At 64.5% G+C, this 15,359-nt stretch overlaps 5 protein-coding genes across 14 annotated transcripts; 2 read left to right on the top strand and 3 right to left on the bottom strand.

Annotated features, from left to right (window-relative positions):
• The first annotated feature begins 8 nt into the window (after positions 1–8).
• On the top strand, positions 9–2,702 carry RHBDL1 (rhomboid like 1). Of its 4 annotated transcripts, none has more exons than XM_047781064.1 (8): positions 9–169; positions 630–791; positions 1,020–1,244; positions 1,323–1,471; positions 1,602–1,714; positions 1,789–1,889; positions 1,969–2,029; positions 2,103–2,500. In XM_047781064.1, exons 1-8 carry the CDS (start codon positions 131–133, stop codon positions 2,372–2,374), a joined length of 1,122 nt encoding a protein of 373 aa, XP_047637020.1. In that variant the 5' UTR covers positions 9–130; the 3' UTR covers positions 2,375–2,500. The 4 variants fall into 4 exon arrangements, with proteins under 4 accessions (XP_047637020.1, XP_047637018.1, XP_047637016.1 ...); XM_047781062.1 differs by having other exon boundaries at positions 30–169; positions 2,171–2,702; XM_047781060.1 differs by having other exon boundaries at positions 30–169; positions 630–1,244; positions 2,171–2,702.
• Positions 2,703–2,884: 182 nt separating this feature from the next.
• LOC125127679 (uncharacterized) lies at positions 2,885–4,298 on the bottom strand. Of its 3 annotated transcripts, none has more exons than XM_047781070.1 (5): positions 4,084–4,298; positions 3,918–4,011; positions 3,609–3,768; positions 3,277–3,426; positions 2,885–3,157 (listed from the first exon to the last, which is right to left on the bottom strand). In XM_047781070.1, the coding sequence occupies exons 1-5, from the start codon at positions 4,209–4,211 to the stop codon at positions 2,994–2,996; spliced, it is 696 nt and encodes a 231-aa protein (XP_047637026.1). In that variant the 5' UTR covers positions 4,212–4,298; the 3' UTR covers positions 2,885–2,993. The 3 variants fall into 3 exon arrangements, with proteins under 3 accessions (XP_047637026.1, XP_047637025.1, XP_047637027.1); XM_047781069.1 differs by having other exon boundaries at positions 3,277–3,429; positions 4,084–4,295; XM_047781071.1 differs by having other exon boundaries at positions 2,885–3,051; positions 3,277–3,429; positions 4,084–4,292.
• Positions 4,299–4,378: 80 nt separating this feature from the next.
• On the top strand, positions 4,379–7,040 carry STUB1 (STIP1 homology and U-box containing protein 1). Its single transcript, XM_047781065.1, has 7 exons — positions 4,379–4,640; positions 5,134–5,332; positions 5,421–5,586; positions 6,072–6,159; positions 6,316–6,372; positions 6,460–6,576; positions 6,654–7,040. The coding sequence occupies exons 1-7, from the start codon at positions 4,482–4,484 to the stop codon at positions 6,777–6,779; spliced, it is 912 nt and encodes a 303-aa protein (XP_047637021.1). The 5' UTR covers positions 4,379–4,481; the 3' UTR covers positions 6,780–7,040.
• Positions 5,924–8,745, bottom strand: JMJD8 (jumonji domain containing 8). 5 transcript variants are annotated; one of them, XR_007135032.1, is made up of 10 exons: positions 8,584–8,725; positions 8,393–8,509; positions 8,159–8,207; positions 7,982–8,078; positions 7,829–7,897; positions 7,618–7,737; positions 7,463–7,530; positions 7,254–7,383; positions 7,073–7,168; positions 5,924–6,140 (listed from the first exon to the last, which is right to left on the bottom strand). XR_007135032.1 is itself a non-coding variant. In XM_047781067.1 (10 exons), the coding sequence occupies exons 1-9, from the start codon at positions 8,673–8,675 to the stop codon at positions 7,088–7,090; spliced, it is 810 nt and encodes a 269-aa protein (XP_047637023.1). In that variant the 5' UTR covers positions 8,676–8,745; the 3' UTR covers positions 5,924–6,140; positions 7,073–7,087. The 5 variants fall into 5 exon arrangements, 3 of the variants coding, with proteins under 3 accessions (XP_047637023.1, XP_047637024.1, XP_047637022.1); XR_007135033.1 differs by having other exon boundaries at positions 8,411–8,509; positions 8,584–8,723; XM_047781067.1 differs by having other exon boundaries at positions 7,249–7,383; positions 8,411–8,509; positions 8,584–8,745.
• Positions 8,746–8,920: 175 nt separating this feature from the next.
• On the bottom strand, positions 8,921–14,101 carry WDR24 (WD repeat domain 24). The gene is made up of 8 exons (XM_047781059.1): positions 12,929–14,101; positions 11,702–11,879; positions 10,895–11,567; positions 10,310–10,428; positions 10,110–10,231; positions 9,927–10,031; positions 9,507–9,847; positions 8,921–9,347 (listed from the first exon to the last, which is right to left on the bottom strand). Exons 1-8 carry the CDS (start codon positions 13,407–13,409, stop codon positions 8,994–8,996), a joined length of 2,373 nt encoding a protein of 790 aa, XP_047637015.1. The 5' UTR covers positions 13,410–14,101; the 3' UTR covers positions 8,921–8,993.
• Between the last annotated feature and the right edge of the window lie 1,258 nt (positions 14,102–15,359).

Raw genomic sequence — 15,359 nt, 5'->3', positions numbered from 1 at the left:
CTCCGTGACGCGGCGCCGAGCGGAGCGGAGCGGGCGGAGCCGGAGGGCCGGGGCGGAGCGGAGTCGTCCGCAGAGCAGCCCCTCCCGGCCGCGGCCGCCGACCCCGGCCCCCGGCCCCCGGCCCGGCTCTATGGACAGGAGCTCGCTGCTGCAGCTTATCCAGGAGCAGGTGCGTGGGGAGGGAGGGGCGCCGGCACCGCCCCCGTCGCGGCCCTACGCCCTGGGGTGCGTTGGGGGCGCCGAGCGCCCAGAGACCCTCAGCCCAACCCCCTCCCTGCACAGTCTTGGCACCCAGCCTGAGAGCTCAGAACAGGGCGAGCCAGAGCAAGCCCCTTGCGGGGGGCGGGCGGGGGGGGGGGGGGGGACGGGGGTGATTGCCCTCAGATCTTCGTCCTACCCCTCAAGGTAGGCAGGGCAGAAATGAGGTGGCGAGACCCCTGGAGAGCCGGAGGCCTGGGACCTATGCACCACCAGTCGGTGCTTGCAGCCAGGACCTTGTGGGCACAGGGGCCTGGACCCAGGATGCTTGGAGCCTGTCTCTCCGCTGACCTGGCGCAGCCATTTGGTCTGGGGGCCTGGCTCACTCTCAGGCCTCGGCCACTGCCCGGCCCCCTCCCTTCCAATCCCAGCAGCTGGACCCTGAGAACACAGGATTCATCCGTGCAGATACCTTTACTGGCCTGGTGCACAGCCATGAGCTGCCCCTGGACCCGGCTAAGCTGGACATGCTGGTGGCCCTGGCCCAGAGCAACGAGCGGGGCCAGGTCTGCTATCAGGAGCTGGTGGACCTGGTCAGTGCCACGGTGGGTGGGCAGCTGGGGCGGGGCCCAGGCCTGGACAGGCACGGTGCCCTGGCTGGAGTGGGGTGGGCAGGCAGCTGCTCCTCCCTGCCCTTCCTGTTGGGGAGGGCTGGAGACGTGGGGCAGGCCCTCAGACCCTGTGAGGACCTGGGGGGATCGCTCAGGCAGGGCGGCGGTGGGGGGAGTACGGCGGCCTATGCCCGGGCCCCACCCCCCCAGATCAGCAGCAAGCGCTCAAGTAGCTTCAAGCGGGCCATCGCCAATGGACAGCGGGCACTGCCCCGGGATGGGCTGCTGGACGAGCCGGGCCTGGGTGTCTACAAACGGTTCGTGCGTTACGTTGCCTACGAGATCCTGCCCCGAGAGGTGGATCGTCACTGGTACTTCTACCGGCACCGCAGCTGCCCACCCCCCGTCTTTATGGCCTCAGTCACCCTCGCCCAGGTGGGCCTGCCCATCCGCCGCCCGCCCCCCAGGAGCCTCCTGCACCCCTGGCCTTGCCCTGACGCTCGTCCCTCCCAGATCATCGTGTTCCTGTGCTACGGGGCCCGACTCAACAAGTGGGTGCTGCAGACCTACCACCCAGAGTACATGAAGAGCCCCCTCATATACCATCCCGGCCACCGCGCCCGGGCCTGGCGCTTCCTCACCTACATGTTCATGCACGTGGGGTGAGTGGGGGACCCATCGCCGACCCTCCCCCGGTTGCACCTGGAGGGCTCGGCCCCTCGAGGCAGGGCGGGGGCTGGTGGCCCCACGGCACACCCCACCCGTCACACCCATTTGCCCTCGTACGGTCAGGCTGGAGCAACTGGGGTTCAACGCGCTCCTGCAGCTGATGATCGGGGTGCCCCTGGAGATGGTGCACGGCCTGCTCCGCATCAGCCTGCTCTACCTGGCCGGTGTGCTGGCAGGTGAGGCCGGCGCGTGCACCCTGGCCACCTCCCCGGCCGGCCTCCCTCTCACGGCTCTCCCCTTGCTCACACAGGCTCCCTGACTGTCTCCATTACTGATATGCAGGCCCCTGTGGTGGGGGGCTCCGGCGGGGTTTACGCCCTATGCTCTGCACACCTGGCCAATGTCGTCATGGTAACAGGCGGGCTGGGGGGGGCGGGGGGTGGGGCCCAGCGGGCCTGCCTCACAGCCTCTCTCATTCACGCCCCATCAGAACTGGGCTGGGATGCGGTGCCCCTACAAGCTGCTGAGGATGGTGCTGGCCCTGGTGTGCAGTAAGTAGGGACCCAGGCGGGGCAGGGAGCGCCCCCCCCCCCAGGTTGCCTCTCACCTGCCCGCCCTCTGCAGTGAGCTCCGAGGTGGGCCGGGCCGTGTGGCTGCGTTTCTCCCCACCACTGCCTGCCTCCGGCCCACAGCCCAGCTTCATGGCGCACCTGGCGGGCGCGGTGGTGGGTGTCAGCATGGGCCTGACCATCCTGCGCAGCTACGAGGAGCGCCTGCGAGACCAGTGTGGCTGGTGGGTGGTGCTGCTTGCTTACGGCACCTTTCTGCTCTTCGCCATCTTCTGGAACGTCTTTGCCTACGACCTGCTGGGGGCCCACATCCCCCCGCCACCATGACAGGACCCCCAGGGCCATGTTGGCCAGGGTGCAGCATCCACGGGCCAGCCACCCGGCAGGCCTGCATGTCCACCCTCTGTGAATGTACATCCCGAGGCTGCTGCTTCCCTGTGGGGGCAGGTGGCCCCTGTGGCCTGTGGAGTCCAGGCCAAGCCTTACACCAGCCCTAGCTGCCCCCTCCCAGGCCTGGGAGGGTAGGACTGCTGGGCCGCGCCAAGTGGTAGAGGTCCCCAAGTGTGACCCCAGAGGAGACCCTACCCCGGCCTCTTCCCCGAGACTTGCAGTCTGAGCCTTTTTGGAGAATGAATAAATATTTTACAGAGCGTCAGGCGGCTGTACTAGGGCTCCGAGGAATGGTCTGGTTTCCTCTCAACTTGCTGAGCAAACTGCGAGGGCCCTTCCTTCCACGTGGGCCGCCTGGGCTTCTTGCTTCTCTGCACCTGTCGTGAGCTGTGTCTGTGAGAGACGGGCCAGACGGGCTGGGGAGGGACTGTGGGCCTCACAGGCAGCTGAGAGTTCAGCAAGCATTTATTGGGCTCCTACAGCAGCCAGGCTCTGGCCCAGAGACTTGTGGCCTGAGGTCACAGGGCAGGTGAGCAGGATCTGGGCCACAGCCAAATCAGTCGGTCTGGGTCCGGCACTTCTTGGCTGGCCTGGTGTCCTCAGGGGCGGCTGGGCTGGGACCAAGGTCGGGCAGCAGGTCAGGGCACAGCTTCTGCCCTATAGCCCAGGTCCACAGGGCTGTCTCCACACAATGCTGGGTCCACAGCCCTGAGGCACTGCCTAAGGGGGGGCAACAGGGAGTCTGGGGCCCAGGTCACCCTGCTCTGCTGGGAAGCTCTGCACCCTCCACCCTGACCAGAGTCCTGAATGCCCTCCCTCGCTGCCAGCAGTCTCCTCACCATGGCTCAGAGCTGTGGCTCGCTCCTGCACCCGGCTCAGGTACAGCAGGTAGTGCTTGAGGGTGTACTGAAGGGCTGGCAGACCGGGCACCGCGGCCACTGCCTCCTCAGACATGAAAGCTGCCAACTCGGGAGCTCCTGCAGCCAAGACTGCTATGGGCAGCAAACAGCCAACACTCAGGCCCCACCAGCCCCAAGACACCTTCAGGGCTGCCATTCGCAACAGCTCTTGGTGTCATGAACGTGGCCATCAGGCGATGTCCCAGGCAAATGTACTAACAGACCAGGTTCCGCCCGCGACCCCGCCAGGGCGCCAGGCTCTCCCGACTAACCCGAGGCCGTGGCCGGGCCCACGCCCCGCAGGGCGCATAATTCCGTGACCGCGACGTGCATGTCTGGCAGGAGGCGGAAGGCGGCAGCCGAGCGCTGCACCACCAACTCCGGGGCGTTGGCGCTGACGAGTTGCTGCAGGCGCTGCCTGAAGCGGCCCCGCTGGTCAAGTCGGGGTGGGGGTCACGGGTGCTGGACCTCGCTAGGGGCCCCGCCCCACAGCGCGAGGGCCCGCCCCCGGGCGAGCCACGCCCACGCCGCTACGCCCCGCCCCGGAAGGAGGCCCCGCCCCCAAGTGGGAAGTTCCTCACTGCCAGCTTCCAAGCCAGCAGCTGCCCCAGCTCTTCTCGAGTCACGTGCTTCTCCTCCCGGCCCTCGATGGCTGCGGGCAACGCCTCTCGATAGCTGGAGAAGAACTGTGACGGCGACTCCGGGCCACGGGGGTCCCCCGCCCACACGATGCCCCTATCACCCTACCATCGGTCCAGGGCTTCCAGCCGCCCCTGGGGGCCCGCGCGCGCTCGGAGCACTCCCCCGTGGCGGCCCAGGACGGCGGCCCAGAGGCTCGGGTCCTCACAGCCCCAAAGGCCGCGGGCCGCCGCCATCACGCGCCGGGGCGGGCTTCCGCCCCGACGACCTCGGCGCTCCTCAGGCTGCCGACGCCGCGCGTTGAGCCGCCGCGACCGCACGCTCCCTGCCGGCCCCGCCCCCGCGGCGCGTTGGGGGCACGCGAGGCCCCGCCCAACAGCGCGGCCGGAAGTTCCGGTGGCGGAGCGCAGGACTGGGCCCGAGCGGATCGCGGGCTCGGAGTGCGGGCGCTGGGCGGGCCGGGCGCGGAGCCTGGGAGCGGAGCCCAGGCCGTGCCGCGCGGCGCCATGAAGGGCAAGGAGGAGAAGGAGAGCGGCGCGCGGCTGGGCGCCGGCGGCGGCAGCCCGGAGAAGAGCCCGAGCGCGCAGGAGCTAAAGGAGCAGGGCAACCGGCTCTTCGTGGGCCGCAAGTACCCGGAGGCGGCGGCCTGCTACGGCCGCGCCATCGTGAGTGCGCCCGGGCCGCGGGAGGGGGCAGGCGTCGGGGCCGGGGGAGGGGCCGGGCCGGGCCGCGGCTTCGGCCCCGCGTCCTCCCCGGAGCCCCTGTCTGGCCGCCCCTACCCGACTTTCGGAGGGGATGCGCTTCGGCTCTGAGGACTGAGTGATCTTCTCTCAAAGAGGCCAAGGCTGCGGCTCCCGAGCCAGGGTTGGTGGTCAGAGAACTGTGGCGGGTGGGAGCTTCAGGGTGCCTGCAGCCCACCGGGCTGGGGGCCCAAGCCCAAAGCTGGGGATTTTCAGGAGTCTGGGAAACCTGTCTTCGCAAGACTCATTGGAGTCGAGGGGGCGGGCTCAGGTAGGCTCCACCCTTCCTCCGCGCCCAGAGACCTGGGTGCTGAGAAACCTCTAGTGTCTTGATTTCCAGCCGTGGGCCTCAAGCTAGGACAGAAAGGGCAGGCTGAACTCACTCCCTCATATTGGCTGGTCCGGCCTTGGTCCCCAGACCCGGAATCCCTTGGTGGCAGTGTATTACACCAACCGGGCACTGTGCTACCTGAAGATGCAGCAGCACGAGCAAGCCCTGGCTGACTGCCGGCGCGCCCTGGAACTGGACAGCCAGTCTGTGAAAGCACACTTCTTCCTGGGGCAGTGCCAGTTGGAGATGGAGAGCTATGATGAGGCTATTGCCAACCTGCAGCGAGGTGGGCTTGCTGGCTGGCCTGTTCCAGGGTGCCTGGGACCAGGCGGGGGGACTGGCTCGAGGGTTACCCGGATCCTTTGTTCCCCCAGCCTACAACCTGGCCAAGGAGCAGCGGCTCAATTTTGGGGATGACATCCCCAGTGCTTTGCGCATTGCCAAGAAGAAACGCTGGAACAGCATCGAGGAGCGGCGCATCCACCAGGAGAACGAGCTGCACTCTTACCTCACTCGACTCATTGTGGCTGAGCGTGAGAGGTGGGCTGTGGTGTTCATAGGCTCCACCCCACCTCCCAAAGTCACCATTCTTTTTTTCCTTGTTTTTTTGTTTTCGTGTCTTTTCGCCATTTCTAGGGCCCCTCCTGTATCATGTGAAGGTTCCCAGGCTAGGGGTCCAATCGGAGCTCTAGCCGCCGGCCTACTCCAGAGCCACAGCAATGCGGGATCCGAGCCGTTGTCTGCGACCTACACCAGTTCTTGGCAACGCCGGATCGTTAACTCACTGAGCAAGGCCAGGGTTCAAACCTGCAACCTCATGGTTCCTAGTCGGATTCGTTAACCACTGAGCCATGACAGGAACTCGCAAAAGTCACCATTCTGAGTCGTGAACATAAGCGTTTATTGAGGACCAGCCTGGGCAAGCAGGAGATGAGGGAACAGGGCCTGAATCAGCCCAAGGTGGGAGTGGAGTCTGATCTCCTCTGGCCAGATCCATCTCTGATCAGCTGTGTGGTCCACCCCAGGGAGCTGGAGGAGTGTCAGCGGAACCACGAGGGTGAAGAGGATGACGGCCACATCCGGGCCCAGCAGGCCTGCATCGAGGCCAAGCATGTGAGGGTGCCCCGCCCACGTGTGGGTCCTGTGTGTATTTGCACGTGTGTGATGTGAGGTGACCCTGGCTCCTGTTGGGTCTTTGTTGGGGGGGGGGGTGCCTGGGGAAAGGCGACAGGGGCTCAAGTTTCTCTGGAGCTGCCTGGTTTTTTGTAGGATAAGTACTTGGCAGACATGGATGAGCTCTTCTCCCAGGTGGATGAGAAGAGAAAGGTAAGCTGCCCGTTCCCTGGGCCCTGTGGGTAGCAGGAGCCAGGGCAGTGCCCCTTCCCGCTCCTGACCTGAGTTTGGGTGCTGCAGAAGCGAGACATCCCTGACTACCTGTGTGGCAAGATCAGCTTCGAGCTGATGCGGGAGCCGTGCATCACGCCCAGTGGCATCACCTATGACCGCAAGGACATTGAGGAGCACCTGCAGGTAAGGGTCCGTAGCCGCTGGGGGCAGGGCCCAAACCCACTGGGCATCTTCTCATTCTGATCCTGTTGCCACTGCAGCGCGTGGGCCACTTTGACCCTGTGACTCGGAGCCCCCTGACCCAGGAACAGCTCATCCCCAACCTGGCCATGAAGGAGGTCATTGATGCGTTCATCTCGGAGAATGGCTGGGTGGAGGACTACTGAGGCAGGGCAAGTGGGCAGGCCCCTCACCCACCCTGCCCAGTATCCTGGCTTCTTGGGAGGGCCTTGGGGCAGTAGCCCCCAGCCTCTGTACATAGTTCGTGTCCCTGGATCCCCACCCTGGTATCCCCAGCCCCAGCCCCACCAGTTCTGCTGGGCCATGAGGCTCCCCCATCCTCCTGTGCCGGAAACGGCAGGTGAGGGTGGGCCAGGCCGACGTTGCTGCTGCCAACACTGTCCCTGTAATAAAATCCGTGAGCACTATGGGGGCGTGTGCTGGTGTGCAATGGGCTTACCAGCCACCCCCTGGGTTAGCTGAGGAACGTAGAGATGAAGACGCTGATGTCAAGGTTGAGTGTGGCGTGCCACCATCGGTCAGGGAAATACAGCACCTAGTGGATGGGGTGAGAAAGGCACAAGGATTGGTTGCAGGCCCTTGGCCTGGCCCGGCCCCTGCCTGCCAACCACTGACCTCACCGGCCTGGATGGTGCATTCCAGGGGCCGTGCAGATGGTGCCAGGGCCGGGTATGTGTCCCGGAGCCAGGCCAGTGTGGTTTTGTTGGGATGGAACTCGGGTGTCTTCTCAGGGGGATACAGGAACCAGCGCTGAGGGTGGAAGGAGCAACAAGGTCATGCTGTGTTGTGGTCAGTAAACCTCAAGGTTCAGCCCTCACCCTGTGCTGACCTTGCGGCCGTAGATCACCTCCGAGAACCCGGGCCCGTGCCAGTGGAAGGGCACTCCAGATCCGGCTCCTGTGGAGTGAATTACATGTAACTGGTCAGCAGGGTTAACCCGCTCCCGCTCAGTCTCCACGTCCCCTGGTCCTGCAGGATACCCACCTGCGATCCCAAAGCTGTAAGCAGGAGTGGTACCTAGCAGACCAAATGGAGGTGGGGAATAGTGTTGAAAGAGTGATGCCCATTCGGTGAAGTTGTTGTCCCCAAAGAAGTACAGGGTGTCTGCCAGCAGAGAACACAGGAGAATGCAGGGATCTTGGCACGTGGGCACCGCTGAGTCACCTCACCCCATGGCCACCCAAATCTGGCTCACCGTTCCCCATGGAGAAAGGGTCCTGAGGGTACAGCATCTGCTCCACATACTCCTGAAAGGGCAGGTCCACTGCAGTTTAAAAGAGGGTGGTCAGGACTGGTTGGTGCTTGCTGCCTGCAGGGTGCTTGCTGCAAGCAGAGTGGGGCAGCTCACCTTTCTGGTAGGAGTAGGTGTTGGCAGTGCTCAACCGGACCATGCTGTCCGCAAACGAGGCCAGCAGCCTTTCACGGGAGCACAGGGCCCGGAACTTCTGAGGGGGATGGGGAGAGGACTTAGGGGCCAGGCCCGGGGTAGGGGCCAGAGGTGGCCAGGACGGGCGTGAGCACTTACCGCGTTGTCAGTGAGCCCCTGCAGAATGACAGGTCTGGAGAAGGCGTAGCTAGAAGGAAGGGCAGGTTATGGCCAGGTCCGACGGGCGCCCGCCGCCCTGGCCCTGGCCCTCCCGAGCCCAAGGGGAGGCGCTCTGGGGAGATTCGAGAGGACAGGCCGGCAGACCAGCTTCTCGGCTCAGTGGTGCAGGGGGAGCCCTAGTGACAGGTGTTGGAGCGTGGGGAGTGTGGCTACCGGGGAGGGTGCACGTACTGCTGCACGAACTCGGCGTAGCTGAGGTCCGCCCGACGCTCCACTGTGCAGCGCTCCTCCTCCGCCACGACGGCCGGCGCCGCCGGCTCGCGGCGCCGCCTGCGGACGCAGCCGTTCATCAGTGCCCCTGCCGCCCCACCGCCCGCCCCGCCCGGCCGCCCGTCATCGCTCACCACCCTCCGTCGCCCTCTTCCTCGGGACTCCTGGCTGGACGCGCCAGCGCCCAGAGCGCGAGCAGCAGGAACGGCCGCGCCCCCGTCGCCATGAGCTTGCAGCCGCTGCCGCGAGGCACCCTGGGAGCCCCGCTGTTAGGGCAATGGCCCGGCTGCCGGAAACAGCTTTCTGGGCCCGCCCCGGAAGGAGAGGGCACGTCCGAAAAGGCGGGGCCAGGGCCGCACCTAGAGCTGTTATTGGCTACTGCCCGCGGCTGAGGACACACAGTCACACACGTACCGGAGTCGCCCACCCGGGTACCCGGGCCGTGAGCGACGCACCCAAGTAACAAGCAGCTTAGACCGCGCGGTTCCCATTTCCTTTATTTGGTTCGAAAGCCCACCCCTCCCTTCCCGGTCCCGCAGGGGGGTCAGGAGTACTCGCACAGGTGGCCGCAGCCGGCGGGACAGTGGGAGCTGCCCTCCAGCCACTTCATGATGTGCTGCAGGTGGCCGCCGTGACTGCACCCCTGGCACCACACGAACAGACCCTTGACCACGTGGTGGCAGACAGCGCACATGCTGGCGCAGCGGTGGCACCTGTCACAGACCCAGCCCCGGCTGCTCATGGGCCGCTTGCAGTGGCTGCAGTTGACATGCAGGGTGGTGGAGGCCTGGTTGAGGCAGCTGATGGCGCGGCTGGTGCTGAGCTTGACCACCTGGTTGGACACGTTCCACAGGCAGAAGCGCTGCAGCAGGTCGATGTAGGATGTGTACCAGTGCTCCTGGTGGTGCAGGGAAAGGAGGAGGGAGGTAGGAGACCAGGTTGGCGGGCACACTGAGGGGTTTCACCCAAGTGTGCTGGGCACAGACAGGGGTGTGGGTGTAGGCGGAGTGGGGGGGGTCATGGGGGTGGCAGCTGCTCCAAGGAGACACCCACCCACCTGGGTCTGCTCGTCGATGTCCTTGCGCACGCGCTCCCCCAGCACAACGAGCACCGACACAGCCATCTGCACGTCCCCCTGCTCAGCGTAGAAGTGGAGCATGTCACACACCAGGGCGCTGAAGAACGCAGGTGGCAGGCGGCTGTCATACAGCGCGTGCGAGACCGAGATGAGGGAGAAGGAAGAGTCCACAGGCACCAGGGAGGCCGCGTCTGCCTCACTGCCGCTCACGTGGGGCGAGTCGGCCTTGTCCTGCAGGTGCTCGGGCCCGGGGGGAGTGTCCACGATCTCGTGGCGCAGCGGAAAGGCCTCCTGAGGCAGCACGTACTCGGGCTCCTCGGCTGCAATGCAGGGGTGGGGGGCAGCTGGGTCTGAGCCCCTGACCCCACCTGCCGCCCCCCTCCCCAAGCCCTCACTTACAGTGCGTGTGTTCAGGGTCCAGCAGGTACAGCTCATCGTCCTCACCCTCCACATCGCACAAGAGATAATCGGCAGGCACGTCGCTGCCCTCCGTCTCCTCGTTATCTGCCGGAGGGAGGGCGGCTCACTCTGGGATGCCCTTGCCCCGTTGCCGTGAACACCCTGTCCCTGCCCCCAGCCTACCTTCGTTGGTGATGAGCGTGGCCGAGGAGTCCAGCAGCACTGTGTCACTCCGCGTGTCACCCTTGCTGCGGTCCAACCGCGTCTCGCTGCCCAGACCTGGGGCCATATCCTTGAGGTTGAAACTGAGAGCAGGAAAGGCCAGTGGGTGGGTGGGCTCCAACAATGCCACCTTCTGAGAAGAGCCTCCCCCAGGCATCTACCTGTTCATGAGTGGCAGGCCGCAGGAGCTGCCCTTGCCCACGCTGTGGTTGAGGTTGGTGCCTGGCACCAGGCCAGGGCTACAGTAGATGATCCGTAGCATGGTCCACGTCTGCGCCACCTATTGGGGGGGGGGCCCTGGATGGAACCACAAACCCTTCAGCTTTCAGCTGCCCCAGGGACCCATGTCCTGGCCTGCCCCAGCTGGGAAACTGAGGACCATGAGAAGGAAAAAGCCTCACTTCGACCCTGCAGGGGCCTAGAAGAAAGGAGGGAGCCTGGGGTCCCAGGGAAGTGATGAGAGAGGCAGTGTGCGCACCTTCTCTGCAGGGCCAACACCCTGGGAAGTCTAAAAGCCAGAGTAAGCTGCCAGATAGGGCTCCAGCCACAGCACCTCAGACCTGCATCCCAAAACGGCGCTGGTGCATCTGGCCCAGTCTTGGGTTCTCGACACCCTCAGTTACCTGGGCAAGAGCTCCGTTGGCGCTCTGAACTTGGGGCAGGGTCTGGGCGCAGCAGTCAGAGGAGCGCCTGTGTGAGGTCACGGCCCTCAGCCTGTGCCCCCCCACCCCGACCCCACCCTGTACCTGGTTGCGGCCGAGCTCCCGAGCCACTTTCGCATTGTGCTCACAGAGCTCAGCCAGCGGTCGGCCGGCCAGGGCGTAGCGCTCAGCCGTGTCCACAAACCAGCTCATGCTACCGCTGCCGGGCTCCATCTCAAACACGCTGAGGGCACTGGAGGCGAGGCCCGCGAAGGGCGCGGCAGGGTCCACCTTCTTCTTGAAGAAGATGGGGTGGCGCCGATCCCCAGAGTAGGGCTTGCGCCCCGACTCCACAGCCACTAGGCTCTCCTTGGCCGCAAAGGCCAGGTCCCCAAAGAGGCCGTAGCAGAGGCCCTCGGGGTTGGCGCGCTCAACAGGCTGGCTGGCATCGCGGAACAGGTGCTGGCACAGGGTGCTGTCCTTGGAGCCCGAGAGCAGGAAGGAAGGGTCGTGTGGGTGGCGCCAGGCGATGCCTGTCGTGACGTCACGGTGCTCCTCGAACATAGCGGCGGGCACGAAGGGCCGGCGCACGTCCCACACGTAGATGTTGTGATCCACCATCATGGAACACGTGGCCAGGTGGTGGCGGCACTCGGGCCGCCACTTGACTCTGGCCACGGAGGCGATGGTCTGCACGCAGTGCACCTCCTTGGCGCGGTGGGTGGTCATGTCCCAGACCTTCACCATCTTGTCGCGCCCACCCGTGGCCAGCCAGCCCCTGCGGAAGGCGCGGGAAGCCCTCAGGGTCCTCTTGCGAGGGGAGGGCTTCCCAATCACCTCAGAGGGCTCGAGGCGGGGAGAGCCCTTCCACAGGCCCCGCCCGCCCTGCCCCGCGGCCCCAGCGCCCCCCACCTGTCCTCGGGGTGCCAGTCGCAGCAGAAGACAGGCCCGTTGTGCGCCGTGAACATCCTCTCGCAGCGGTCGGGCCGCCGGATGTCCCAGAGCTGCACGTTGCCGTTCTCGAACGTGGAGGCGAAGGTAAAGTAGTCCCGGATGCTGAACTGGACGTCGCGCACACTCTCGGACTGGCCTGTGGGCAGGACGTCGGTGGGGGAGCAGGTCAGTGGGGGGCCCTCGCCCAGGCCAGGAGGCCTCACGGAGCAGACACGAGGCCTGCGCCAGCAAGAGGAACACCAGGTGTCGGGTGGCTTTCGGCCCTGGCTCTGGGGCCTCGATTTCCCCTGGATTCTGTGTCTGACATCAGTCCTTGTGCAAAGCTGTGCCTAGCTTCAGGACTGGATATCAGAGCACTGTGGGAACAGGAGCCTCTTTGGGCCATCTGTCCACTCTCCTCTGGGGGCCTCGGGCCCAAGGAGGCAATGGATGGGGCAGCCGGGATTCTGCCCAGTCCCTTCCCCTGTAGTTGGAGCTGCCGGGTCAGCCCCTGCGGACCAGAGCCCTCGAGGGTCCACGTCCACCCCCATGGGCCACCACACCAAGAGCCTTCGAGGGCAGTGTCCAGCTCTTCCCAGCACAGCCAACTCAAGGTCTGGCCTGAGTGCCCCCCATTCCCAGAAGGCTCTGCCCCGTGCTTCACTTGGTCTCCTGGAGGTGGAAAAGGGGGAGCCGGCTCGAGGTGGGTCATCAGGGAGCTGGGCCTACAGGAAAAAGACCTCTGGAGGGACGAGGCAGTGTGTACACACACACACCACGGTGCTGCTGCTGCTTCCCTGGGCTGAGGACCCTGGAGGCAGACTTTGTGCAAATGAGGTGGTCTGGAGCTTTGAGGCAAGACAAGGCAGAGAAACAGACTGCTTAGCTCCCCAGGGTGGCTGTGGATCTGCTCTGGCTCTGCCCTCTCCCCAATCCCACGCTCAGCCTCAGCTCTAGCTGGCCCCACAAGTGCATCAGAGCTGTGAGCGCACTCCAGATGCGCCTCGCACTTCCACCAGGCCTCCCCCGCCCCCCCGCTGACCTCCACCCACTCTTCCAGTGCCAGCTCAGCCTGCCCCTTCTCCAGGAAGCCCTCTGGAAGCACAGCTGAGGGCCTGTGATGCACACGGCACTTCCCAGCCTGCCTAGACAGGCCAGGCACCTGCAGAGATGCACACCGGCCCGACTCGCTTCCAAGGGCCTCACCCGAGAAGGTGCTGACAGAGTCCTTTCTGCGAAGGTCGAAACACTTCATGAAGCCATCCTGGGAGCCACTGAGAAGCACATGGGCCTCAGTGGGGTGGAAGCAGACTTTGTTTACAGTGCGCTTGTGCTCCGTAAACAGCTGGTCCTGCTTGTTGCGGGACGGCCGGCCCAGGTTCCAGGTGACCACCACACCGTTGGTGGCCGCCGTAGCCAGCAGGTTCTCATCCATCTGGTGCCAGACGACATCTGCGCAACTCAGGTTGAGCGAGGGCTTGCGGCCCACACGCAGATTCAGCTTCTCCACAAACTGCTCCTCCTCGATGGCGTAGATCTTGAAGATGCTGCGGCCAGCCACGACCACCTGGGCCGCGTCACGGCACACACTGATGGCGTTGGCTGGCGCGTCCAGGTGGCAGTGCATGGTGCGACCTGTCAGTGCACTGCCACTCAGGGCTGTGGTCACCCGGGACATCTTCTCCATAGCTGCACGCGTGGTGGTGGGGACAGGTCAGTGAGGTGGGCAGGCCTGATGGGGGCGGGGGCGGGAGAGGGGGGATTGGCTAGTGCCTGTCAGCTGGGTAGTTCGCCCTGGGTAGTTCCTTCAAAACGGCTTAGGCCTCGGTTGGTCAGTCTCGGGAGCCGGTCCAGGGCAGTCCACGGTTAATCAGTGTGATAGGAAAGTTCCATCCCCCTGGCTGGGCAGTCAGAAGGCGCCATGGCTGCCTCGAGGCCAGTCAGTCCCATGTCTCACTTCTGAAGAAGACCCTACCTGGTCAGGCCCAGGCCAGGCCACCTCTCCAAACCCCCAACTGCCAGATCAGGACCGTCACTGGGCCTTCGGTCGGTCTGTCTCGCCCGGGGAGCCGCCCTCAGGGGAGGGGGCAGAAGGACTAGAGGGGATGGGAGAACACAGGCTATAGAGGAACAGGGGACACGGGGGGACTTCAAGGATCGAGCTGCTTAAGGAGTCCCGGGGCGCGGAGGGGGGTCTGGCGGGACCGGAAGCAGAAGAGGCCGGCGGCACAGAGGCTGCGAGGGAGCGGGGGCAGCCGGCACCGAGACAGAGCCAGACGAACGGAGAAGTCGTTCCTTCGGAGAGAAACCGAACCCCTCGCTAACACTGCCGGGCCGGAACCGCCGCACCGGAAGCACTCCTTCTCTTTCACGCCACTCACCGGATGTGGTCCTTTTCTTGCCAGTCTCTCACCGGAAGCGGGTCCCACACCACAAAAGTTCCGGGTAGAGGAGCCCCGCTGCTGGAGGCGGAGGGGTGGACCGGGACGAGGGTAGAGGGGCTCCCTCGGTTCCGCCTCGGCTGGTAGTCTTTTTATTACAGTATGTTAACACCAGTGCTCATCTCTCCGCGAAGGTACGTCAGCAAGTCCGGGCAACCCTAAACGAGTCCCGAGTCCCTCCGTCGTCTCCGCCCCCTCCCTCTCCCTCCCACCCGACCCCGGGAGCAGCCCCGTAACCGCTCTCCTTGCGTCCCTCGTTCCCCCTGATCCGAACGCGCACAGCGTACAGGTACTACTCGTCGGCCTAAGATTCTCTTTAAGTCCCCATTGCGCTGTGAAGAAATCCCAAACTCCTGGTCTCTCCCTCTCCCCGAGCACCTCCAGCCATGGCGGCTTCCAGCCGGCCGTGCTCTCTCCTGCTTCGCGGCCGTCGCACGGGCTCGCTCGCCCTCCGCTGCGTCTCCTCATCTAGCAGGGTTCAGCTGAGTGGCTGGTTAAGGGGCCTTTCTGGGCCACCGCATCTAACGTGGCCCATACAGTCAACTGTTACCGTCACAGCACTTGTCACGACCCTTCCCTTTGTATGCTAGTTACCTTCTGTTGCAAATGAGTGTGAACCCTACCAGGCAGGGAGCATGTCTGTTTCTGCCCACAAGAGCTCCTGTGCCAGACCCCGACCTGTTCCACACAACTGGCTACATCAGTGATCCTCCCAGAGCCTCCTTTTCTCTCCTGGGTATGAGTCCTCATCTGTCCTAGCTGCACAGTGAGTTTTTAAGACATCCTTGACCCCTTTTTTGGTTTGTTTTAAGGCCGCACCTGGGACATGTGAAAGTTCCTGGGTTAGGAGTGGAATCGGAGCTACAGCTGCAGGCCTAAGCCAAATCCTTAACCCCCTGAGCAAGGCCAAGGTTTGAACCTGCATCTTCATGGACACCGTGTTAGGTTCTTAACCTGCCGGGGCACAACAAGAACTCCCCCTGACCCTTCCTGAGAATCTTTTGTTTTGTTTTGTTTTGTTTTGTTTTGCTTAGGACCACACCTGGGGCACATGGAGGTTCCCAGGCTAGGGGTTGAATTGGTGCTGTAGCTACCAGCCTACACCACAGCCACAGCAATGCGGGATGGGAGCAGTGTCTGCAATCTACACCACAGCTTACAGCAACACCAGATCCTTAACCTGCTGAGCAAGGCCA

The sequence above is a fragment of the Phacochoerus africanus genome, chromosome 5 (genome assembly GCF_016906955.1).
Source record: "Phacochoerus africanus isolate WHEZ1 chromosome 5, ROS_Pafr_v1, whole genome shotgun sequence".
Classification (NCBI taxonomy): domain Eukaryota; kingdom Metazoa; phylum Chordata; class Mammalia; order Artiodactyla; family Suidae; genus Phacochoerus; species Phacochoerus africanus.
This window is presented reverse-complemented; position numbering and strand designations above follow the sequence as displayed.